Genomic DNA, 20,736 nt, shown 5'->3' on the forward strand with positions numbered 1-20,736 from the left:
TTGATGACGTAATTGTCATATCAAAATATCGGTTGTCATTGTCATGAACATTTCTAGTCAGCATTATAACCCCAGCAAATTGGGGTAAAAATCTCGCCACAGATGGCATGGGCCCGCTGAGATCTTTGCCACCCACCCCCATCCTAAAAAAACAAATTATGCAATGGAATGACGTTGTGCCATAACTTAACAGTTTATCGAATATCAAGGTTAACGGAGATAAAAATGAGGTTTGTTTACAACTATACTATATCGACAAGAGCATTCCTATACAGATAATATTCCCAAATATAGCTGTAAATAAAGGTGGCATCAGATAAAGCTTTATATTATCGCCTGTTTTTCATTGTAGATACCACCTGGACGTTACTCAACAGCCACAAACAACGTCCACAACACAATCTTCTAAACGACTTGATGATACTGTCGGCTTCACAATGTCTGTACCAAGTAAGTATGAACAATCAATTTCACCTTTTACTTTTCAATTTGTAAGAGGTCAAAGTCATTTTTGTTTTTTAACTACGGCCATCTTTTTTATATTTTGTGCGAAATTGTATTTTTGTACAATTTAATCAGCCTAAATTAAGTTTTCAAGAGGTGGGGAAATGTTTTAAATTTCCAATTATAATAAAAACAATAATTGAAAATTAGAAAATGACAATCTTGGACTTATCCAGAGGCTTTCAACATAAATAAAGAAAAGACAAAAATTAAAAATTAATGTTTTTATTAGTTTTTTAAATTTTTCTAGCAGAATTCGTGAGAGAAGATGTGGGAAACAAATTTAATACCTAAATATGAAAAGAAGTTTTTCTAATACCTTGACATGAAACTAATTTCCTTTATGCGTTTACTAAGTACTTTCTTTTTGTTGATATTAAGATGGTAAGATACTTTAAACTTATTCTTATCATTTATCACAGTAATGGATTGCTTTCATTTGGCAGGTTTTGGAGTATGAATGCCAAATGAGTGCATGCCATTTTTAATGGAATTTTTAATAACACACAGAAGGTGTCGCGCCTAAACGAATATGCACATCATAATCGTCTATTTAAAAGTGGTATGGCAACTACGGGCGGTCATGCACCGAACTATACGTTGAATAAATGTTAGATAACGCGGTTTCAACGGAAACTTTATTTTCAACCAATATAACAGTTATTTTTGTGGATCAAACTGGTCAAAATTTTCGCGATTCGGACTAAACACTATGACAATACAATATCAGCGAATCAAAACTTCGCGATTTATCTTCAAGGGAAAATATACACGTAATTTTCCTAATGCTTAATATTTAACCGATAAAAAAACACGATCACGTCAGCGAAAATATCGTCCCCGCAAAAATAACAGGCTATACGGTTATTAAAAAGTGATCAAACAATAGGCAAGTCATATGCACGTCTTTTCCAGATAACAGAATGTAACTATGTACAAATGAAGTTAGCATAATAAACGATATTTATCCTCCTGATATTCGGGGATTTCGCTCGAGTTATATTTTTGCATATGTCGCTAGTGTAATTTAACCTGGATCGATTTTCATTGGCTGGATATTCATAAGTGACGTCAGACAGAAACAATAAAATGCCGTCAGGAAAAATGACGTGACGTCAGGATTACGAGAATGGTGGGATAAAATAGCGGGCTCCGCTTGAATTTTTGAATGCATTTTGACGTGAAATTCTTTGTAAAGTAGGTTTTTGTATATATGTGATAAAATGTATCTTACATTTGTGTTCATTTCATATGAGATTTCATGAATCTCATCTCGAAGTTAGAATTTTTGCTCGTAAAATACTCGCAAAAATAGAAAAATAGCAAGATTTTACCCAGCAGCTGTGAATGATTTACTTTCACTTACAGGATACATTTCACCCTGTCAATATATTTATTTTCCCTTTTTGTTTTGCTGTATCGAATTTAATATTCAGTAGAAAATTGAGGAACACATCAATACATGAACATAAAAAAAAAAAATGTTCAGTGCGTTTTTATTTCCAAAAATATTGTTTCTATTTGTTTTTTTTTTCTTCGGTGAAAAATTTTCAAATGTGAGCGTGAGTTTGTTTCTACTAAAGTGTTTTCCAAAAATTAAAAAAATTAAAAACAGAGCTAATCAATAAACGAAATGTGTGCGTTAATCGATGATTTATGGAATACATTGCATTTTTGATTTGTTTTATCATAGCGGAAACCTTATGTTCGCGCTTTTCGCGTTAGAAATGTTGCACAAAAACATGATTATACAACCGTTAAGATGATAACGCAAATTTATCATATTTCTAATCTGTTTCAGATAAAATCTATTTGCATTATAATTTAATTGCACCTTTACATTACATTGACTTTTCATGTTGTTATACTGTGGTACATCATATCGTTAAACCTTGATACCTTCATAGCACGTGTTCATATCATAAATAATACAATCTTTTGAAGGTTACATATCATTGTGGTTTAATCACTCGATTCTAAATGTTTAATGTACTAAATGACAATAAAAACATAAACGAAGTTTTGATTTGTATGCAGGGACGACGAATGGTCCGTGAACTGGATAAGGTTTCAGCAATTTGTTTACAAATAATGAATCGTTCAATAATATTTATTACATAAATAAGTCATTCTATCAAAATAATAGAAATCAATTCGTAGGAATTATGTTTCACTGTATTGAAATTCCGCAGCATGGAAAATTAATATTCTAGCCACAAAAAATATTCATTTACGTATGTGTCTATAATTATAGTCAACAAGCAAATGCACTACATTATATATGTTTGTATCCATACGCTCACACCACCGTTAACGCAAACATAAAAAGTCAATTTTCAGTCCCTATATAAACAGTACACCAAATAATGCATAATTACAAATTAAATTAAAAGCAATATCATACGCTAATTAACTTTAATTAATTCTAAATACGCCAAAACAATTTACGTATATTTTTAAAAGATTAAACATACGATACAAGTTTCCAAAAATATAACCTTATGTATATTTTTGGCGATGGAATTAGGAAAAGACATGCATTTGATGTTAAACCTGTGGGAAATAGAGCATGCAAATCAAAGTGTCAATTCCTAGAGCATTGCTTAATGCCACATTTCACATAAATTAAAGTTAATTAAAATGCAAATTAAGAAAGTAAAACCATTTAATGTACCTGCAAACAACTTGTGTAGCATTACAATTTCTTTGAAGTTTTAAGATTTGACATATGATGGCAAAATTGTCAAAACTAAAACGGGTATAATAATTTCTAATTGAGAATAGTGTGATGACAATCTCTTTTGTCATTAATGCGTGACTTATATAAACCATACCGTGATAAACTTAAATCAGTTGTCGAACTAATTTGTACATAGACAGATGGACTACTATCGATAGCAATTCAAGTCATTTGAATGTCACGGGGGAATTAAGTTATCACTGTTTTCTGATATACATGTATGTGTAAAATGTTATATACTGGTATTTAAATTGTATGTGCTTTAACTGGGCACGTTATTTTTTTCTTCATTAAGGTATTGAAAACCATACGTTTTTATGAATCAAGATTTATAAAACCATTCACGGATCAGCATTATGAAGCTTTGTAAGCAATCAATATGTATTAGATGAACACATATCTAAATAAATCTCATTTTAATTAATGTAAAATTCTTGAGTGAAATTGAAAATCACAAATTGGCTTCTTAGTATGACCTTGTACATGTAATTATGTCACTGCACTATAGACGCCGATGTCATGATTTTTGGCATTGGAGCCGAAATTCATTATGATCTCTTACTTGACTTATCAGAATTAAAACTATCCATTGTAAAAATTGTTCTTCTATAACTATTGGTAACTGTAGATGGGTAGTAACTCCCCACGAGTATGGAATAATAATTAACAACATATTTCTTAAGTCCAACTAATGAAGACTATTGGAACGATTATGGTCGACTTTCTAGTCTATTGCGGGAATATGTATTCCTTTTTTTTTCGAAATATGATTCGTTTTATTGAAATTTTATATACAATTCGATAGAATGAAACATAGCTTCGATAAAGAGCAATATGATTTCCATTAAACTAAATAAAAGAAGTGTGAGGTTCAGTATATTCCACAACTCTTGAAACTTGAATTTTTTTACTGACAATGACATATAACTAATGTGGGTTTTTCACATTTTGCTTGTTTCAGAGAGTTGTTCGATGCCTTCGATAGAATTATTGAGGTCACAAGTTGAGGTAATCAACAACGTTGAAGAGAAATTACCAAAGAAAAGACGATTTTCCGCGGGGCTAGATAGACTGTTCAGAAAGAGATTTCCTATAGGTTCCTCTTCATTAGATATCACGAACGAAGTCCCTCTACAACCCATTGATGATGACGAGTCACTTACTGATAGCTGTGGGTCATACAGTGACTCGGATGGCGAGAAAATGTCATGGACGGGCGAGGAAGGATACACAAATCATCAATTCATTTTCGATGATCCGTGTTATGGACACAGTGTGCAACCGGAAGTCGTTATGACATTTTCTTGTAAACGAAGATTCGGTTACCTTCGTGACGCAAGTGACGTAATGTACCTTGGCGACGGGAGGAGTCTCGTCGTCGATTTGACCAATAATCGTGTCCTACACTACAACAAACGCGGGAAGACATCTATGTCATATAGCGCAGGTCATATGATCGAGCCATGGGCTGTGGCAGTCGGCAAAAATGACGTCATACATGTAGCCTCTAGGAAAACAAGATGTGTTGCTAGATTTTCTGAAAGTGGAGAAATCATGGATCCAATCACAAACCAGAATTTCATGGCTCCTTCCGGTGTTGCGATAGGAAAGAATGGATATGTTTTTGTGTCGGATATAAAATCCAACTTGCTTACTGCCCATGACACAGACGGCTCCTTACTTGCTTACATAGGTGGCAACAACAGCGACACCAATCGGTATCTAGAGCGACCGAGATACGTCATCACAGATCCTAAAAACAACATTATTGTGAGTGATTCAGGTAATCATTCTCTCAAAGTGTTTGATTCAGAAGGAAACTTTGTACAACAAATCGGTGAGCGTGGAAAAGCTAAGGGACAGCTGAAATTCCCCTATGGGGTATGTACGGACCAATCAGGAAACATTATTGTTGCTGACCATTACAACGATCGCGTGTCTTTATTTTCAAAGTCTGGACAATTCATACGTCATCTGGTGATGTCACTGGACGGTTTAAATCATCCTCAGGGCGTAGACTTAACACCCAATCACAGACTTCTGGTGACGCACGGAGGACTGAAGGCGCACGAGGTTCTTGTGTACGATCTGAGAAATGATAAGATAGATACAATGTCTTCAGACAGAGTAATATTCGTCTGACTGCCCTATGACCCTTTCGTTAATGTATATTGTTGTTTCTTCAGATTCTCTTCACATTAAAAGAGTTGTTACGGGTCTTGTTGTTTGCCATTCACTATTGAATTGTTCCTTCTTCGTGGTGCCGTGCACTACAGGATTGCATTATATAAAGCATCATTTCATTTGGAAGGTCCTAGTTGATTTAATTAAGCATTGATTGCATGATAATGTTTTCATCTAACTCTGGAAAAAACGAAACATAAGCTGCGTTTTGCATAAATGTTGTGAGGAAAGTATCACCTGTTTTCCTTCTTGTCTATCACTTTTTCTTTAGTTGAAATGAATGTTCCCGTGAGGGTTACCATTTCATTGGGGAGGGGGGGTGGTATTAAAACTTACCATTGAAAGAATTCCCATTAGGTAGATCACAGACCCTATCAAAACAATCCTCTAGTTTCAGAGTAGCATCTTATGGCAATGATGTTTTTGCAGGTTTTGTTAAATCAATCAATTTTATACATTGTTTTAGTTTTCCTCATTTTCTTAAAACAAACAAGCTCTTATCCCTAACAGAGCGTGTTGGTAGTACAGATTATACAGGTTTAAGTAGAACAACCCACTGTTTGTATTAGTGATGCGTGTCACCAACACCTTGGCGTCGGCAAACAATGCCAGCAAAGACAACAATAACAACTATCGAAATTATTGATTCAATGGCCGTTTGGATTACTATCATTAAGCCTGTTTACCGAAGTGTTTTATGGTATTTTTCACTTTTGATACAAGACTGCTACAAAACATTTTATTCTGTTTTTGATAAAGATACCATTAGTCAGGCAAGGAGACGAGAGTTACATTATGGCACATTGCTTGATAAAATATTTTTTCTCTCCATTATTTGAGTGTTTGAAATATCATTGCTGATTACATATATACTATTTGACGGTGTTTTTTTCACTTTTTACATCAGACAAACATTTTTATTACGTTTCAAGATATTGATCAGGAGAAGGGGCGATGTGATATTGCGGCAAATTGATTAATAAAACAAATAGTTTTTTCCATCTTCCTTTTTTTGTGGTGTTTATTAGATAGTGTATTGTCTTTATTATCTATAAAATGTATATATATACATCATTACCGATCATTTTGATGTGTATGGATTTGTTATAGTCGAATAAATGTTTATTTTGGAACTAAATATTTGTTTATACACAAAACTTGTTTTACTCTTATGATATCACGCACTGTTAACAAAATACATCCTATATTTGGGAAGTCTATTAATAACTCGCTCCTATTATAGCATCACCTGACTTAACTGACCAATGGTCATTTATGCCTAGAGGGGTCAGCCCCTATGCTATCAGTCTCAGCAGTCAGAATGATAGAGCAGTCAGTCGACTGAGGCAGAAGTTCAGCTATTTATTCTTTTCATAGCTTAGACAATCGTATACAACTTCCGAGTTCGATAACCACTTCGTGAGAGACTGTTCTTCACCTTACGTCAAATCCAGGTATCCACGTGTACTCATTCGCACACGTGTGTGTGTTTACTTTCATCAACCAGTGACGCCATTGTGTGACATTTCCTTTGTTTACATTTACGAGCTTCGAAGTTTATCATGGATATGTTGGTGTTGTGTGATAAAAACTGTAACACTTTTCTCGTAATCGGCATGTGACACGTTTTGTTTACCGCAATTACGTTTGGATCGTTATTTGTGTACGGAAACTTTATTTTGTGTTTGTCAACAAAATGGCACCGAAGAGAAAGGGAACAAACAGACCAAGGCCTACTCCGTATAACCCCGAACTTTTGGAAAATTGGACCATAGCTCGTCTCAAGGCCGCTTGTAGAGACAGGGGAATTACCTTTGCAAATAACATTCGTCGTCTTGCTTTGATACGATTGTTAAATAATCAAGGTGACAATCATAATGATCGTTCCATTTCGAACGAGGACGGGGCCATTGATACAGATGAAAGTAGGTCACGACCGCGTCATCTCCGTCATCAAACGGAAGAGAGAAGTGCGCGATCCCATGATGCTACGCAAAACCAAGATGGCGGCCACCTTAGGTCTGACAATATGACAGAAGTGTTGACTTCACTTACACATTCTGTGGCAGTTCTCGCGTCAAAGGTGGACAATTTGGAGAAAAAATTCCAAGAGTCGATCGCTTCATGTTCCGTTGAACGTACCAGTAACAATCTAAATGCTCCTATACGACCGGACAGCAATCAGAATTCAGGAAACGTTCAGGAATTTTCGCTAGAGTCCGCGTATGCGAATTTCAACGGAGGAAATATAAGGATCCATGCCATTTCTTCGTCTGCAGCGGGTAGTCCTAGCCAACGTCCACTCCAAACGACGACAGCTACGAGGACTACGTTTGGATACGCAGCCCACACACTCCCGCTAGTTGAGACTGTTTCGCAGCAGCTCAGGACGACCATTATACAAGGTAGGGATGTTAATTTAGCTGCCCTTCTCATTCCCTACTTTCGTGGCTCGGGAGATAATAACGCCCAAGATATGAAGCCTGACCATCGGTTGAACAAATCACTCACAATTGGTGAATTTATCCAAGCGTTTGGAACTTACAAAAAGTTATGTGCACAGCTTTTCCCCACCGTAGGGTTGAATTAGACCTCTATGAGAGAGACATTGTGGATATGGCTACGCGTTTCCCTGGTAATGGTTTTTATGAATATCATTGCCAGTTTTCCATGCGGTCTGCGGCCTATTTACGTTATAATAACGTGTGTGTAGACTGGTGTGTCAGGGACAACAATTTGTTCAGTAATTTTTTACAAACAGACCGGCTAACTTTTGCAGCCACTGTGGTAGTACGCTACATTCAACAAATTTCTGCCCTTCCTCACCGCCTCAAAAGAGTATGACTGTGTCTACATATTCTACAAATAACACTCATTCAAAGAATTCTACAAAGGACTCTACCGTAGACTCTCATGGCCGCACCAGAGTTTTCTTTGCAAACAGAGAAATTCGTAACAATTTCAACGGCGACAGAGGGTGCTCAGTTCCTGTGTGTAATAAACTTCATGCATGTATCGCTTGCAAGAGCTCGGACCATCCTAAGCTAAACTGCCCTTTAGGGAAGAGTGGGCCTCAAACCAAAAAGAAGTGACAGCGCTTGTCGCGACCACACCTATTCATATAGATCCTTTAGAGTATGAACTACGTTTACATCCTGACAAGCAGTTTGATGATATCCTAATAAACGGTTTAAGGCAAGGTTTTGATACCGGTTTCTCCTATTTACCTGAAGAAACTTTTTTGTGTCGCAATTTGAGATCAGCGCTAAATGTTTCCGATACTGTGTCAAGGCTAATTACACAGGAACTTAATAAAGGTTTTCTAATAGGGCATTTCTCATCAATTCCTTTCAACCATAGTAGGATTAATCCGATTGGGATCGCGGAGCACAAATACTCTAAAAAGAAACGCTTAATAGTGGATATGTCAGCACCACATAATGATCCAGAGAATCCAAGTTTGAAAAGCCTTATCGACAAGGAAAGCCATTCGCTTAAGTACGTTAAAATCGACGATGCAATAAGTTTGATTAAAAATTTAGGAAAAGGAACTTTGCTAATCAAAACTGATATCTCGGATGCTTTCAAACTATTTCCAATCAAGCCATCGTTGTGGCCCCTGCATGGAATTTCTTGGGAAGGAAAGTTTTATTTCTTTGTAAGACTTGTGTTCGGAAGTAGATCTAGTCCTACAATCTGTCTCAAGCGATTTGCTGGATAGCTTAACACATGTATGGTATAGGTAACGTTCTACATTTATTGGATGATTTTCTAGTCTTGGAACCAAGAAACTCTGATGCTTCATCTACAAAGGAAAAGTTCCTCGACATTATGTTAGAACAGAGCTCCATGGCACTGTAAGAATTTTACCCAATTGTAATGGCGTGTGTGCTGTGGAGTCACTTGTGGTCGCGCAAAAGAATTCTTTTCTATTGTGACAATATGGTTACAGTTGAGATCATCACCAAAGGGAGATCAAAAATAAACAGTATCATGAAGTTAATGAGACGGTTGACCTTTCACTCTGCCAAACATAACTTTGTTATTCATGCTAAACATATTATAGGTACAAAAAACTCCATAGCTGATGCTCTTTCTCGTTGGCAGATGAAAAGATTCCGAGAGCTGGCACCTCGCGCGGATCAACATGCCACACCATGCCTTCCTGTCCAAGAGATTCTGATGGAATGAACTTTGACCTTGACAAGTGGTGGAACCTCTCCCTCAGCAAAAGTACTTTGAGTACTTACAAGTCAGCTTTGTCGTGTTTTCTGTCCTTTTTGACTTTACAAACTCTGGTAGCCCCGTGGCTTCCTGGTACTCTACCACATATCTCTGAAGACAATTTACTTACTTATGTAATATTCTGCCAGGAATCTTTACATTTGCGATATGACACTATTAAACTTTACCTGGCAGGTATTCGTTTTCATTACATTAAACATGGCCTCGGTGACCCAGTTACCTCGTCATTACGTCTACCTTATATTATGCGTGCTGTTAAAAAAATCTCAGTGTAATTTGCCTGTTCGCAATAGGCTGCCAATTACTTTTCCAATTTTGCAGTATTTATGTGTTTTTCTAGAAAAGGGTATGTTTATCCCTTTCATAGATCTTATGTTGTTGTGTGCCTTTAAAACTGCCTGTTACGGTTTTTTAAGATGTGGAGAATTTACCTGTAAATCTGTAATGAAAGTTTTGTTACAGTCAAAGATGTTGTAGTTGAAAATGACAATTCTAGGTTTTAATTGTTATTACGGTCATCGAAGACTGACCCTTATGGTTGTGGAGTCACTGTATTTATTTTTGAGAACAATCAGTTAAGTCCAGTCACAACCATGATCAAGTACCTCGATGTTAGATTTCAGCAAGGAGCATTTGCTGACTCCCCACTTTTCATTGAAAATGAAAACAATTTTCAGCCACTTACTAGGACTTAATTTTTGTCTTATTTGAAAGAAGCTTTAAGCAGATTGGGTTATGATGACCAGTCTTTTAATGGCCATTCATTTAGAATCGGAGCTTGTACCTCAGGTGCAGCTGCCGGTGTGGAAAGACATGTCCTCCAGATGTTTGGTAGATGGAAATCTGACTGTTTTACTAGATACATTCGAACACATCCGTCAACCTTTCAAAAGACACAAAATGCTATGAATCTTGAATTTACAATCTAGTATTTCCTTTAATTGCTAGATCTTTCCTATTTGGTAATTCTCTTCCTGTATCACATTCGTTGGGGCTCTCATTCAGTTACCTTTGATAGGTAACTGATTCGATTTGGCTTTTAATTCGGGGAATTTTTGTACCCCCAATCATTTATGTATGTGTTTGTTTATATTTAAGATTTATGCTAAGTATTTAGATTTTCATTTATATGTATGGTATATAGGTAGATATGAGACTTGGGGTGCAAGTCCAGTTGTTCAGATTCTAGTCTTGTGAGTGCCTGTTGGGGGTCGCCCCGTAATTAACGTTCACTTACCTAGATACTCTGATTTGTCCATGTGGGGTCGCCTGCTACCAGCTGCTTACTCCGTGGCTTGAGATCTCAAGTTTTAGGGGATCGCCCCTTTCACTTTCCAAGTCTCTTAGGTTTGGTTTGGGATCGCCCAAACTTGGGGATCGCCCCACTCTAATCTTTGTAGTTGTAGTGTATAGTTTAACCTTCTGCTATTTTTCTTGTTAATTTCTATTAACTTTGTAGTCAGTGATCTATTATGTAAGTTTAGGATGAGCAGCCCCTGAGAATGCTAAACTATATATATATATAGAATGCCTGAACAAGTTGACTTCTCTTTAATAAATTTTAAACTCTCTTATCTGTTTTGTGTTGTGTATAAATTCCACTTTAATATGATAATTTAATTTATACAAGCAAAAGATATATTAGTAAAATGAAAATAAAGGAACAATTTTACTTTCTTCTATGTGGTGTTTTTATATCAAAGCCGACAATGCAAGTTAAAACCATTTGTGTTTAGATAAATACAAATCTTTCAAATAGTTTACAGATGACCCCTAAATATCACTCATCGAACGTTTGTTAGGAAGTCTGTTGGCTATTTTGATAATATAGGGAACAACCAACTAAATGAAAAATAGACCTTCGAAATGGCCCCTGTGTATGGATTAATTATGAAATTCAAAAGTAAAATTGTTTTCTGACAGGTAATTATTCATATATTACAACGAAATGAAGTTGGAAACCAACATTGAAATTTAGGTAAATTGTGATAATGAATGGGTAAAAACATGAGATTTTCAGGATTTGTCAGTGTAAAATGGACCTTATTTCAAAATGGCGACCCTGTTTGGAGTTTTAGCTGAATGATCTAATTTTTCTATCTACTGTGTTACACGAGAAGCTATACTAAAAATATATAACACAATAGCGTACTAATGTTCAGCTGTTTTACTAATACATTACAATACATTACACATTTCTTACACTGTGGTCTATGCAAAAGCATTCAGTTGGTTTGTCTTAACAAGAATAAAAAAGGACATTATTACTGTCTTCTCAGCTGATATATGGTTTTCTTGTATCATATAAGAAACGAATATGTGAACATGTAAATGTAAAATTGAATCGCCGGGTGTCTGTTGGCTAACCCTGTGTTACATAATTAATTTGCGAGTAAAAGTGTTAGCGTATCTATAAATCAACTACCCACCGCAAGATATATATAACATATAGAACAAGTGGACATAAAAAAGATCAGACAGAGCTCAAAATGGAATCTCATCAAGTTAGTTTTCGTTAGTTATCTATATAAAAAAATGAAATATGATAAATAAAAATTAGACATATTTGGTTAATTTTCCATTTGTAGCTGTGAAAATTGTAATATATTACAGATAACTGAACACAGAATTCCATTAGTAATTTAAAAAAAAAGTGAAACGATAAATAAAAAGAGGATAACATGAAGACATATGAATACTTTTCATGGTGAAGACATATATCATTTCCATTGTTTATTAGTTGCTCAGAAAATTAAAATGATAGATCAAGAAAACATGTAAAAGTTAACATGGAGATTAAGACGACAGGGTATCACACGGTTGGTTGCGTTCGGGGTAATTCTACATATATTGCCACTCGATACCTGTGCGAAACAGATCGAGTCCAGGACTGGAGATAGGAAGCTATGGCCATGTCGCGAAATAGTAAGTACACATGTCATTTTTATATTGCCGTCTTTACTTCTTAGATATAACTTTCAAACACTTGGTTTGTAGTTCTTCTGTTTTTGGAAGCTATTTCATCTATGAGCTGGGCAATCTACTGGAAAGCCTTTACTTTAGAGTAGAGCGCAATTTGAGCTTATAGTTTCTTTAGCAAGCTTATCACTGGTGTAAATTAACACAGAAATGCGCCTGCTCCATTATTGTATAGAATTAAAATATAATTCCTAGCTAAGACATGTAAGCATTGTTTAAATCACATTGACATCTTAGAACCATTTTTGTACGCTGTTTCAAATTGGCATTGAAACTTGCTTTAATTCATGATGAATACCCGAACCCCTACCTACTCCTTACATGATGCCAATACTGCCCAATAGTGCATCTTACCTTCGAAACAGAATATAATAAAAATTTAAAAGAAAATCAATCATGAACATAGAAATCATCACACAAACAAATAATTTCTAAACATCATAGCATCTGTTTGTTCAAACTGTTTAAAATCCCAAGTTTAAACTCAATGATATCTTGTTAAGTCGTCGACGTAGCTAGGGTTGAAACTTATTTCCATATTCATAGTCAGTGTATACGTGACTGAACATAATGTTCTAAGAGGATGGTTTAAAAATTGTAGATTTCTTAGTGTGTGTTTTTGTTTTTGTCTTTTTACGTGAATTTGTTACTAAGTATTTTCATAAGTTTCCATTTTGCTTCCTGATAGGCCAATGTAGTTGTCTTATTTTCTATTCTGAGTGAAATTTAGAACTGCTTTTATTTGTTTTAATGCACGCTGTTGAAATCCCCGAAGTCTATCGTGACTAGACTCCATCATTGGGTTTGGATTGGCAATGAATCAGATGTTTACGTAAATTTTTTTCACGTATTATCGTAACGGACACACAATGATAACCTACAAAGAGTGCACTGACATCATGGTGATTTTACGTCAGGTACGTAATAGTATTTGGTGGAGATCAATTCATTTAGTATACAACGTATTTTAGAAGAACATAGAAAGAAAGCGTGACAATGAACCGATGTTTAGGTCAGAATGACCTTGCGATAATTTTTGTTTACTTTAAAAGCGTATGAGTGGATTGTAGTGGACCGCACAACAGATGTGTACATAAATAAACCAGACTTAGATAAATAACTACAAATCCGTGTGCCGAGCTCTCAAATTAACAAGTGTTCAAACAATATAATTTTAGTGGAATTTTTTGCGTCGTAGAAATTTTCGCATTCATTAAATTTCTGCGTAGATTTATACCTCAGCGCTCGAATACATTTATTTTTTTTATATTTATTTATATCAATTAAATATATTACCAAGTTTTTTGTCGATAGGAACCTACATTATATATGCACTCACTTTTCCCCCTAAATTTTGATATGCAGTTAATTATTAAAAGACTATATAGTTACATAGCGCGAATTAACACAACAAAAGTTTGAAAAATGGCGTACGTAGCAAAAGATATCCACGCACGAAAATACCCATGTTAATAATGTGACAAGAAGACAGTAATCATAATAATTTCAATTTAAACAACTTGGTCAAGAACTTTAGGCTGGCCTTATCCCGCCGTCCGTTACCTACGGAATCACGTTAACCAACTTTAAGTCTCATCACGTCCGTCAAATGGCGAATGATAAAACATTATGACGTACTGCAACAATAACATGGATGCAGGGGCTATCGATAGTTTCTTGTTATTTTCTCACACACATCTTCAGTGATATTGTAATTTTACTCAAGCATAATAATTCGATATTAAGATTCAGCTGCACGTCTGAAACGAATTAGAGAAGCAAATCATTTAGCCCTGATCAGACAATGCGAGGCCGCTAGTCTCTGTAGCTCGGAGAGTGAGTATAACGAAAGCATGATTATTTTTCAATGATTATCTATTTTGATTTGAAAACATTGAACTACGAATAAATAGAAATATCTGAATGGGTGCATTGTATTAGTAGCTGTAATTATATTTTCTGAAGAATATTAACTATATGACTATATTTTTTTTATTTCCGTACGCACGATATTGAGCATTTTATGCATTAAAAAGCAAATATTAATTTCAATTTTTGTTTTTTGAAAAGTGATAACGTTGGCAATAATTGTTTTACTTTGCACACCGAATCTGTAGATGATTTTGTTAATGACAATATCGATATTAATTTTGGATCACATGTTTGGTTAAGATAAGTTTTAAAAAGCTTTATAAATTGCTAGAAATCCGACAGACAACAACATATTTTTAATCAATAGAATCTGAATTGCTGTTTCACTCAAGATAGGAATACACTTAATTATAGGTCTAAACTTTAACTTAACCTTTCAAACAGTTTTTGCTCATGGAAGCCGGACTAGGTTGGAATGGCGGGGAGTACATCTATTCGTATGCTTACATCGGCAAGTGGATTCCCGTACGAGCAGGTGGACTATTTTTTCCATCATATAATATATCTACCATCCATTGATTTAGTGATATTTCAATAATTAGTCTTACGCTTCATAAATAAGAGTAGTAAATGGGGTTGGATTACTGTAAACTACCTTATCTCGGTATGATTAAATTTAGCGTTTTTGAAGTAATCGCAGAAATTAAAATTCGCAAAAACGTCTCAAGCATATTAAAATAAATTAATCTAAATTGCGAAATTAAAGCCAACACCATACGTAACTATCATCAATAAGTGATGTTCATTTCGACTCCGACCAAATAGTACAATCACAGAAACTAATCCCAACTTTTTATTCAACGGCCTCATTATGATATATACTGAAATCTAGCCATTAGTCGTGAGGGAACAGTAGTCGTGATTGTGTGCGTATTCTACTGTGTGTCCAGATAACCGAAAGTCTGGAACTTTACGCATACGGATATGTACGTACTGGGTGGGGAGCGCCTATTATTCATAAAATATTCCATATTGTATATTTTGCATCTATTTTAATAGATGTTATATAACATGTTGTAATTCTCCCCTCTTCTGGTCTCCAAATATTAATCAAACGTTCTATAATGAAACAAACTTTAACGTAAACCGTATAATCCTACTCGTTACCAAGGTATCACACAGAACACACTGTGACACGGCAGTCAGGCAATGATCGTGCGTATTCGATTGAGCGGGTAGCCTTCCAGAGATCCTGATATGTGTATTGATAGTTCAAAGAATATTGTGCTTCTAGCATGCAAAATAACGATAGTATGAGTTTATTTTAAATTCAATATTAAAAACACGAAAATTAAAAAAAATAAGACTAATGATCGCTTCCCTTCTAATATGTACATATACGTATACCGCTTATTGTAAATATCCCTATAAACAGCTTTAAACATCTATGATAACCACATATGGTTATCGTATTTACACCTGTGTACGTGATCAGACTATCGCGACCGAGATCCTCCTGTATCCTCTTGTTACTGGTACTCTGATCGTATCAAATTCAATAATGACCTTGGAGCAGAATATAAGAGAAGACATATTCATGGCAACGTTTCAGACTCGTAAATTCAATTTACTTTGTCATACTGTATGACATAAAATATTCGTGCGTACTTCCTTGCGTGGTTTCGAACTATTTCGTGGGTAACAGAAATATTCGTCGTTAGCTGAAGGAGCAATAGTAATAATATAATTACAAAAGTCGATTTTTACGCGTGTGTTCGTGGTCTCATAACAAACTTGATTTCATTGTATATAATATACTGATACATGTTTCATAGATATCGTCCAGGTATTCGCCGCTAAACTACAAACAAATACAGTCTGAAGTGACCCAGTGCATAAAGGTCATGTACAGGGTAAACAGAGATATTTTAGATGGTGCAATTGAAAGGATATGATTTGATAAACTCAATTATTAATATGGATCATGGCCAACCCATTGTTTTTACTGATGGATAGTATTTTGCTGAGTTGTTTGTATGTCGGTAAATAAACGAGCGAAAGTAGATGCAAACCCTCTTGAGAGTTCATTAGGAAATTGTTATGGAAGGTAAATATAAGTATTGAACAGCGTTCAGTTGGCAGTTATGGAATTATGAATGCCAATTGGACAGCGGCAAATTCAACATGAAGCGTTAGCACACTTCGTTTCATCTGCTCGTAATTGCCAAATGAATGCGTTTAAATGCTCAAACGTAGGAAAAAATACAACGTATAAAAACCTTGCTATGACACAATCAATATCTTATTATAATATCTAAACATTATTATGGATATAACAGTCATTCCTTTTCGTTTTGCCTATTTCAGATAGCTCACCGAATATTGCTACAATAGAGGAGGCAACACCAAACAGACGACGGTTTTCATTTACTTTAGATAGCATATTCAAACGAAAATCCCCGTCGGGATCCCGTTCCAATTTAAGCATGGCAATGGTGAATATGCGCGAAGAAAACGCGGAAGAAATGTCTTACTCTGATGACAGTGCTGAATCGAACGGTCCTGTTGATAACGAGGCAATGACTCCATGGACGAGCATGGAAGGTCATACAAATCACCAATTCATATTTGATAACCAGTGCCAACTAGACAATTTGGAACCGGAAGTAGTCTTATCATTCCCGAGAAATAAGAATGGTGGTTGCCTTAGTGATGCTAGCGATGTTCTCTATATTGGTGATGGAAGGAGCCTAGTAGTCGATATGATCAGTAATCGTGTTCTGCATTTCAACAAACGTGGAGTCTCGTCTATTGCGTACAGAACGGATCACATGAACGAACCATGGGCAGTGACTGTTAGCGCTGACGATGTAATACACGTTACTTCTAGGAAATCTAAGTGTGTAACTAGGTTTTTACGAAATGGAGAAATCCAAACGCCGATCAAAAACGTCAACTTCTTAACGCCATCTGGGATTGCTATTGGTAAAAATAACCAAATTTTAGTGTCGGATGTGTCGTCAAATTTGCTAACGGTCCATGAGGGTGATGGAACATTTATCGCGACAATAGGTGACAGTATGTCTCCTATTCAATACCTGGACCGGCCAAGGTACGTCATCACAGATCCAAGCAAAAACATCGTTGTGAGTGACTCGGGAAATCATTGTCTCAAGGTGTTTGATTCAGAAGGAAACTTTGTACAAAAAATCGGTGAGCGCGGAAAAGCTGAAGGACAGCTGAAATTCCCCTATGGGGTATGTACGGACCAATCAGGAAACATTATTGTTGCTGACCATTATAACGATCGTGTGTCTTTATTTTCAAAGTCTGGACAATTCATACGTCATCTGGTGATGTCACTGGACGGTGTGAATCATCCTCAGGGCGTAGACTTAACACCCAATCACAGACTTCTGGTGACGCACGGAGGATTGAAGGCGCACGAGGTTCTGGTGTACGATCTGAGAAACAACAAATCAAAAGTCACGTCAGCAGAAACACCAATACTAGTGTGACGTCACGATATTCGTTCTGTTCATGTATCTTCCCTGGTGTTTTCCCCACTAGGCACAGTCTGACCTGCGTACCACTTATGCTAGGTTTACACTATGTTCCCGGCAGCCACGGCAGCCCCGTTTCAGACCACCGTGGACAAAACGTAGTGACCGCGAGACAACGTGAGACAGCCCAGAAGGACGTGATAGACAAACGTAAGCGGTCTTGAATACCGTGGATGCCGTGCCAGATTTTTAAACTGTCAAAAAATTGCCACGGCTGTCACGTTACAGATGGCAAACGCCACAGTACGTAATAAAACGGGATTGACGTAACAAAACGTAACAGTGCGTACAAGGCCGTAACAAAACTTCCAGGCGGTCCGTGGTGGAACGGGCAGCAAGCACGTTCCCCGGAATCTCACGGTGATTTCAAGTTTTTGGACGTACTGTTGAGTTTTTTTCCACGTTTTTGGACGTACTGTTGAGTTTTTTTCCACGTTTTCCCACGTTTGATGCAGATTGGCTGCACGTTTTGATGGCAAACCAAGGTGGATGATAGCCGTTACGATGTGTTCTGTCAAAGCACATCACGGCTAGTAGCGGTTGAAAGCCCGACGTGATACGGCGTGTTACGTCTTATTTCGGTCTTACGTTGTAAGTAATATATGTTGGAGTATCATTTTCTGGCCTGGTACATATTTGCTACTTCATGGAGTTATTTGTATTAATAAATAGAAATAGTCATTATCAAACACAATTAAACCATCAAATTATACCAAAGCTATATTTGCAAAAGGCATATTAATTGAGAACCATTACAGAAAAAAAAATATTTGCGTAGAAACACTTGGCTATAATTATTATAATTATGTAATTAAAACATGTTTGAAATGACATTTTCGACAATAAATATTGTTTCATTTGCTCCAAAAAAGCCCTGCATCAGACTTTCATCCCTAGTAAGCCTTGGTGGACCGTGAAAAACGTATCAGAGCTTGATTAAAACGTGTAAAACGTAGCAGACCTCATCAGATCGTAACAGGCCTAGAGAAAACGTAGTGGTATCCTTGATAGACCTTGCGAAAGCGGTAGTGTACCTTTAACCTCCGGGAACAACACGGTCCACCACGTAATCCGCAAAAGACCGTGGCAAAACTTCACAAGACCTAGCTCAACTTGAATACAGAGACAAAAATAGCCAAAATTCCACAACGCACCATGTTTTCGGGCAAACGGGGCTACCGTGGTCGCCGGGAACATAGTGTAAATCTGGCATAAGTAGCTGACGCTGTAGTCAATAGCGGTGATATGAACCTAAGCTGTTGACAAAGTTGAACGGGACTCTTTCAATTCCTTGGTGTTGACATATCATCTTACCATATCAGCTACCAGGTATTATATTGATAATAATGTTGTTGAGTTATTTTTATTAATGATTTTTTGGAAATTTGTTTCGGATATGTAGTGTTATGTAAATTTATAGAAAGACTAACATGAATATCATATGAAAAATAATTTTATTCCAAGCATTTAGAAATGTTACAAATATTGTTATTTTACCTATTTTCTAAAAAGTTATGAATGTAATCGCACATACTGTGTCTGTGGCATCCTGAAGGGTTGGTAATTCAAAACTTTACAAATAATTGAGCTAATTTCCTGAGGGCTTGAGGGACAGATTTAATTTAGCAAGATTTCTTCTTTGAACGATAGGAATGGATATTCATGAAAATCATATGTATATCAACTTGATATGCTTTCAAATAAATTGTCTTTTAAATGAGACTGCTTCATGTACATTGAATCCATAAATGCATTATATAACACTGTTGTGTTAGATTCCAGATAGTCTTTGTTATTACTGAAACAGATCAGGGGAGCGATACAGGCCCTCTGTTCCTCTTGTCTCAACAAAATCATTTATCTTCTTTTAGAATCTAGATAGTGTTTGTTATTACTGAAACAAACCAGGGGAGCGATACAGGCTCTCTGTGCCTTTTGTATCAACAATTGCACTTGTTTTTTTTTACACATAAACCAATATAAGGAGATAACGATGGTACGTTATAAAAATTTAGGGGAAAATAGTTCCTAAAGACTTTAAGCTTAAGAAAAACACTTAAAAGAAGTAAACCAAGGAAACATGCCTGGCTTTACAAATTTTCAAATTTCTCTAATATTTTTTTAATTTTTGTTTCTGATTTCAGTCAATTATATTTATGAATTTATAAAAGTATGTTTTAACATCAATGCATGATTCAAAATTATGATATCTTTTGTTTAAATATTTGCATATCTTTTTGTTAAAATAGAAAATCATGTAAACCAGGGATAGGAAGAGAAAAAAAAACCCAAAAAACTAGAAATTGTCACCAGGACAATTTGCCGGGCCTTTCACCGAAAATGTATTCCGGTCAAGGTCTTTAATATTAACAAACTTGGTAGCGCTTTGTGTCGACGACCTATACGTCCAGTTCCAGGGTCTGTGCAATTTCAGAACTTCACAAGAAGTAATTTGAAGATTTTAAGATTGTTAGTGACAGTGACCTTGAATGAAGGTCACGGTCTTTTATATTTACAAACTTGGTAATGAGTCAATGATCAACTGGAAGTTGACATTTTAGAGAAAAATGTACAATTACAAAGTTTCTCAGTATGATATTCTACATAACATATGAAAAAAAATGAAAGGAATTGGATCAGTGGTTAACG

The 20,736-nt window shown here is 35.8% G+C and overlaps 3 protein-coding genes across 5 annotated transcripts in view; all 3 read left to right on the forward strand.

The window, feature by feature from the left end:
• Window positions 1-334: 334 nt before the first annotated feature.
• LOC138304663 (tripartite motif-containing protein 3-like) lies at window positions 335-5,461 on the forward strand. The gene is made up of 2 exons (XM_069244852.1): window positions 335-450; window positions 4,206-5,461. The coding sequence occupies exons 1-2, from the start codon at window positions 438-440 to the stop codon at window positions 5,384-5,386; spliced, it is 1,194 nt and encodes a 397-aa protein (XP_069100953.1). The 5' UTR covers window positions 335-437; the 3' UTR covers window positions 5,387-5,461.
• A 7,121-nt stretch (window positions 5,462-12,582) lies between these two features.
• Window positions 12,583-20,736, forward strand: part of LOC138304664 (probable imidazolonepropionase) — a 35,467-nt gene continuing 27,313 nt past the window's right edge. The window contains exon 1 of the mRNA XM_069244853.1: window positions 12,583-12,598. The gene's annotated coding sequence lies outside the window, so the exon portion shown is untranslated. The remainder of the gene's footprint in view (window positions 12,599-20,736) is intronic.
• On the forward strand, window positions 13,421-19,809 carry LOC138304665 (tripartite motif-containing protein 2-like). Of its 3 annotated transcripts, XR_011205616.1 has the most exons (4): window positions 13,421-13,569; window positions 14,969-15,059; window positions 16,892-18,477; window positions 18,511-19,809. XR_011205616.1 is itself a non-coding variant. In XM_069244855.1 (3 exons), exons 1-3 carry the CDS (start codon window positions 13,522-13,524, stop codon window positions 18,040-18,042), a joined length of 1,290 nt encoding a protein of 429 aa, XP_069100956.1. In that variant the 5' UTR covers window positions 13,421-13,521; the 3' UTR covers window positions 18,043-18,495. The 3 variants fall into 3 exon arrangements, 2 of the variants coding, with proteins under 2 accessions (XP_069100956.1, XP_069100957.1); XM_069244855.1 differs by lacking the exon at window positions 18,511-19,809 and having other exon boundaries at window positions 16,892-18,495; XM_069244856.1 differs by lacking the exons at window positions 13,421-13,569; window positions 18,511-19,809 and adding an exon at window positions 14,338-14,488 and having other exon boundaries at window positions 16,892-18,495.

The sequence above is a fragment of the Argopecten irradians genome, chromosome 12, assembly GCF_041381155.1.
Source record: "Argopecten irradians isolate NY chromosome 12, Ai_NY, whole genome shotgun sequence".
Lineage (NCBI taxonomy): Eukaryota > Metazoa > Mollusca > Bivalvia > Pectinida > Pectinidae > Argopecten > Argopecten irradians.

What these genes read in the sequence shown, in the direction of transcription:
- LOC138304665 (XM_069244855.1), top strand. Translation starts at nt 13,522, where the DNA reads ATGATAACCTACAAAGAGTGCACTGACATCATGGTGATTTTACGTCAG. An exon ending in TCATGGTGATTTTACGTCAG is followed by an intron (nt 13,570 to 14,968) that starts GTACGTAATAGT and finishes CCTTTCAAACAG; the next exon opens with TTTTTGCTCATGGAAGCCGG. An exon ending in GTGGATTCCCGTACGAGCAG is followed by an intron (nt 15,060 to 16,891) that starts GTGGACTATTTT and finishes TGCCTATTTCAG; the next exon opens with ATAGCTCACCGAATATTGCT.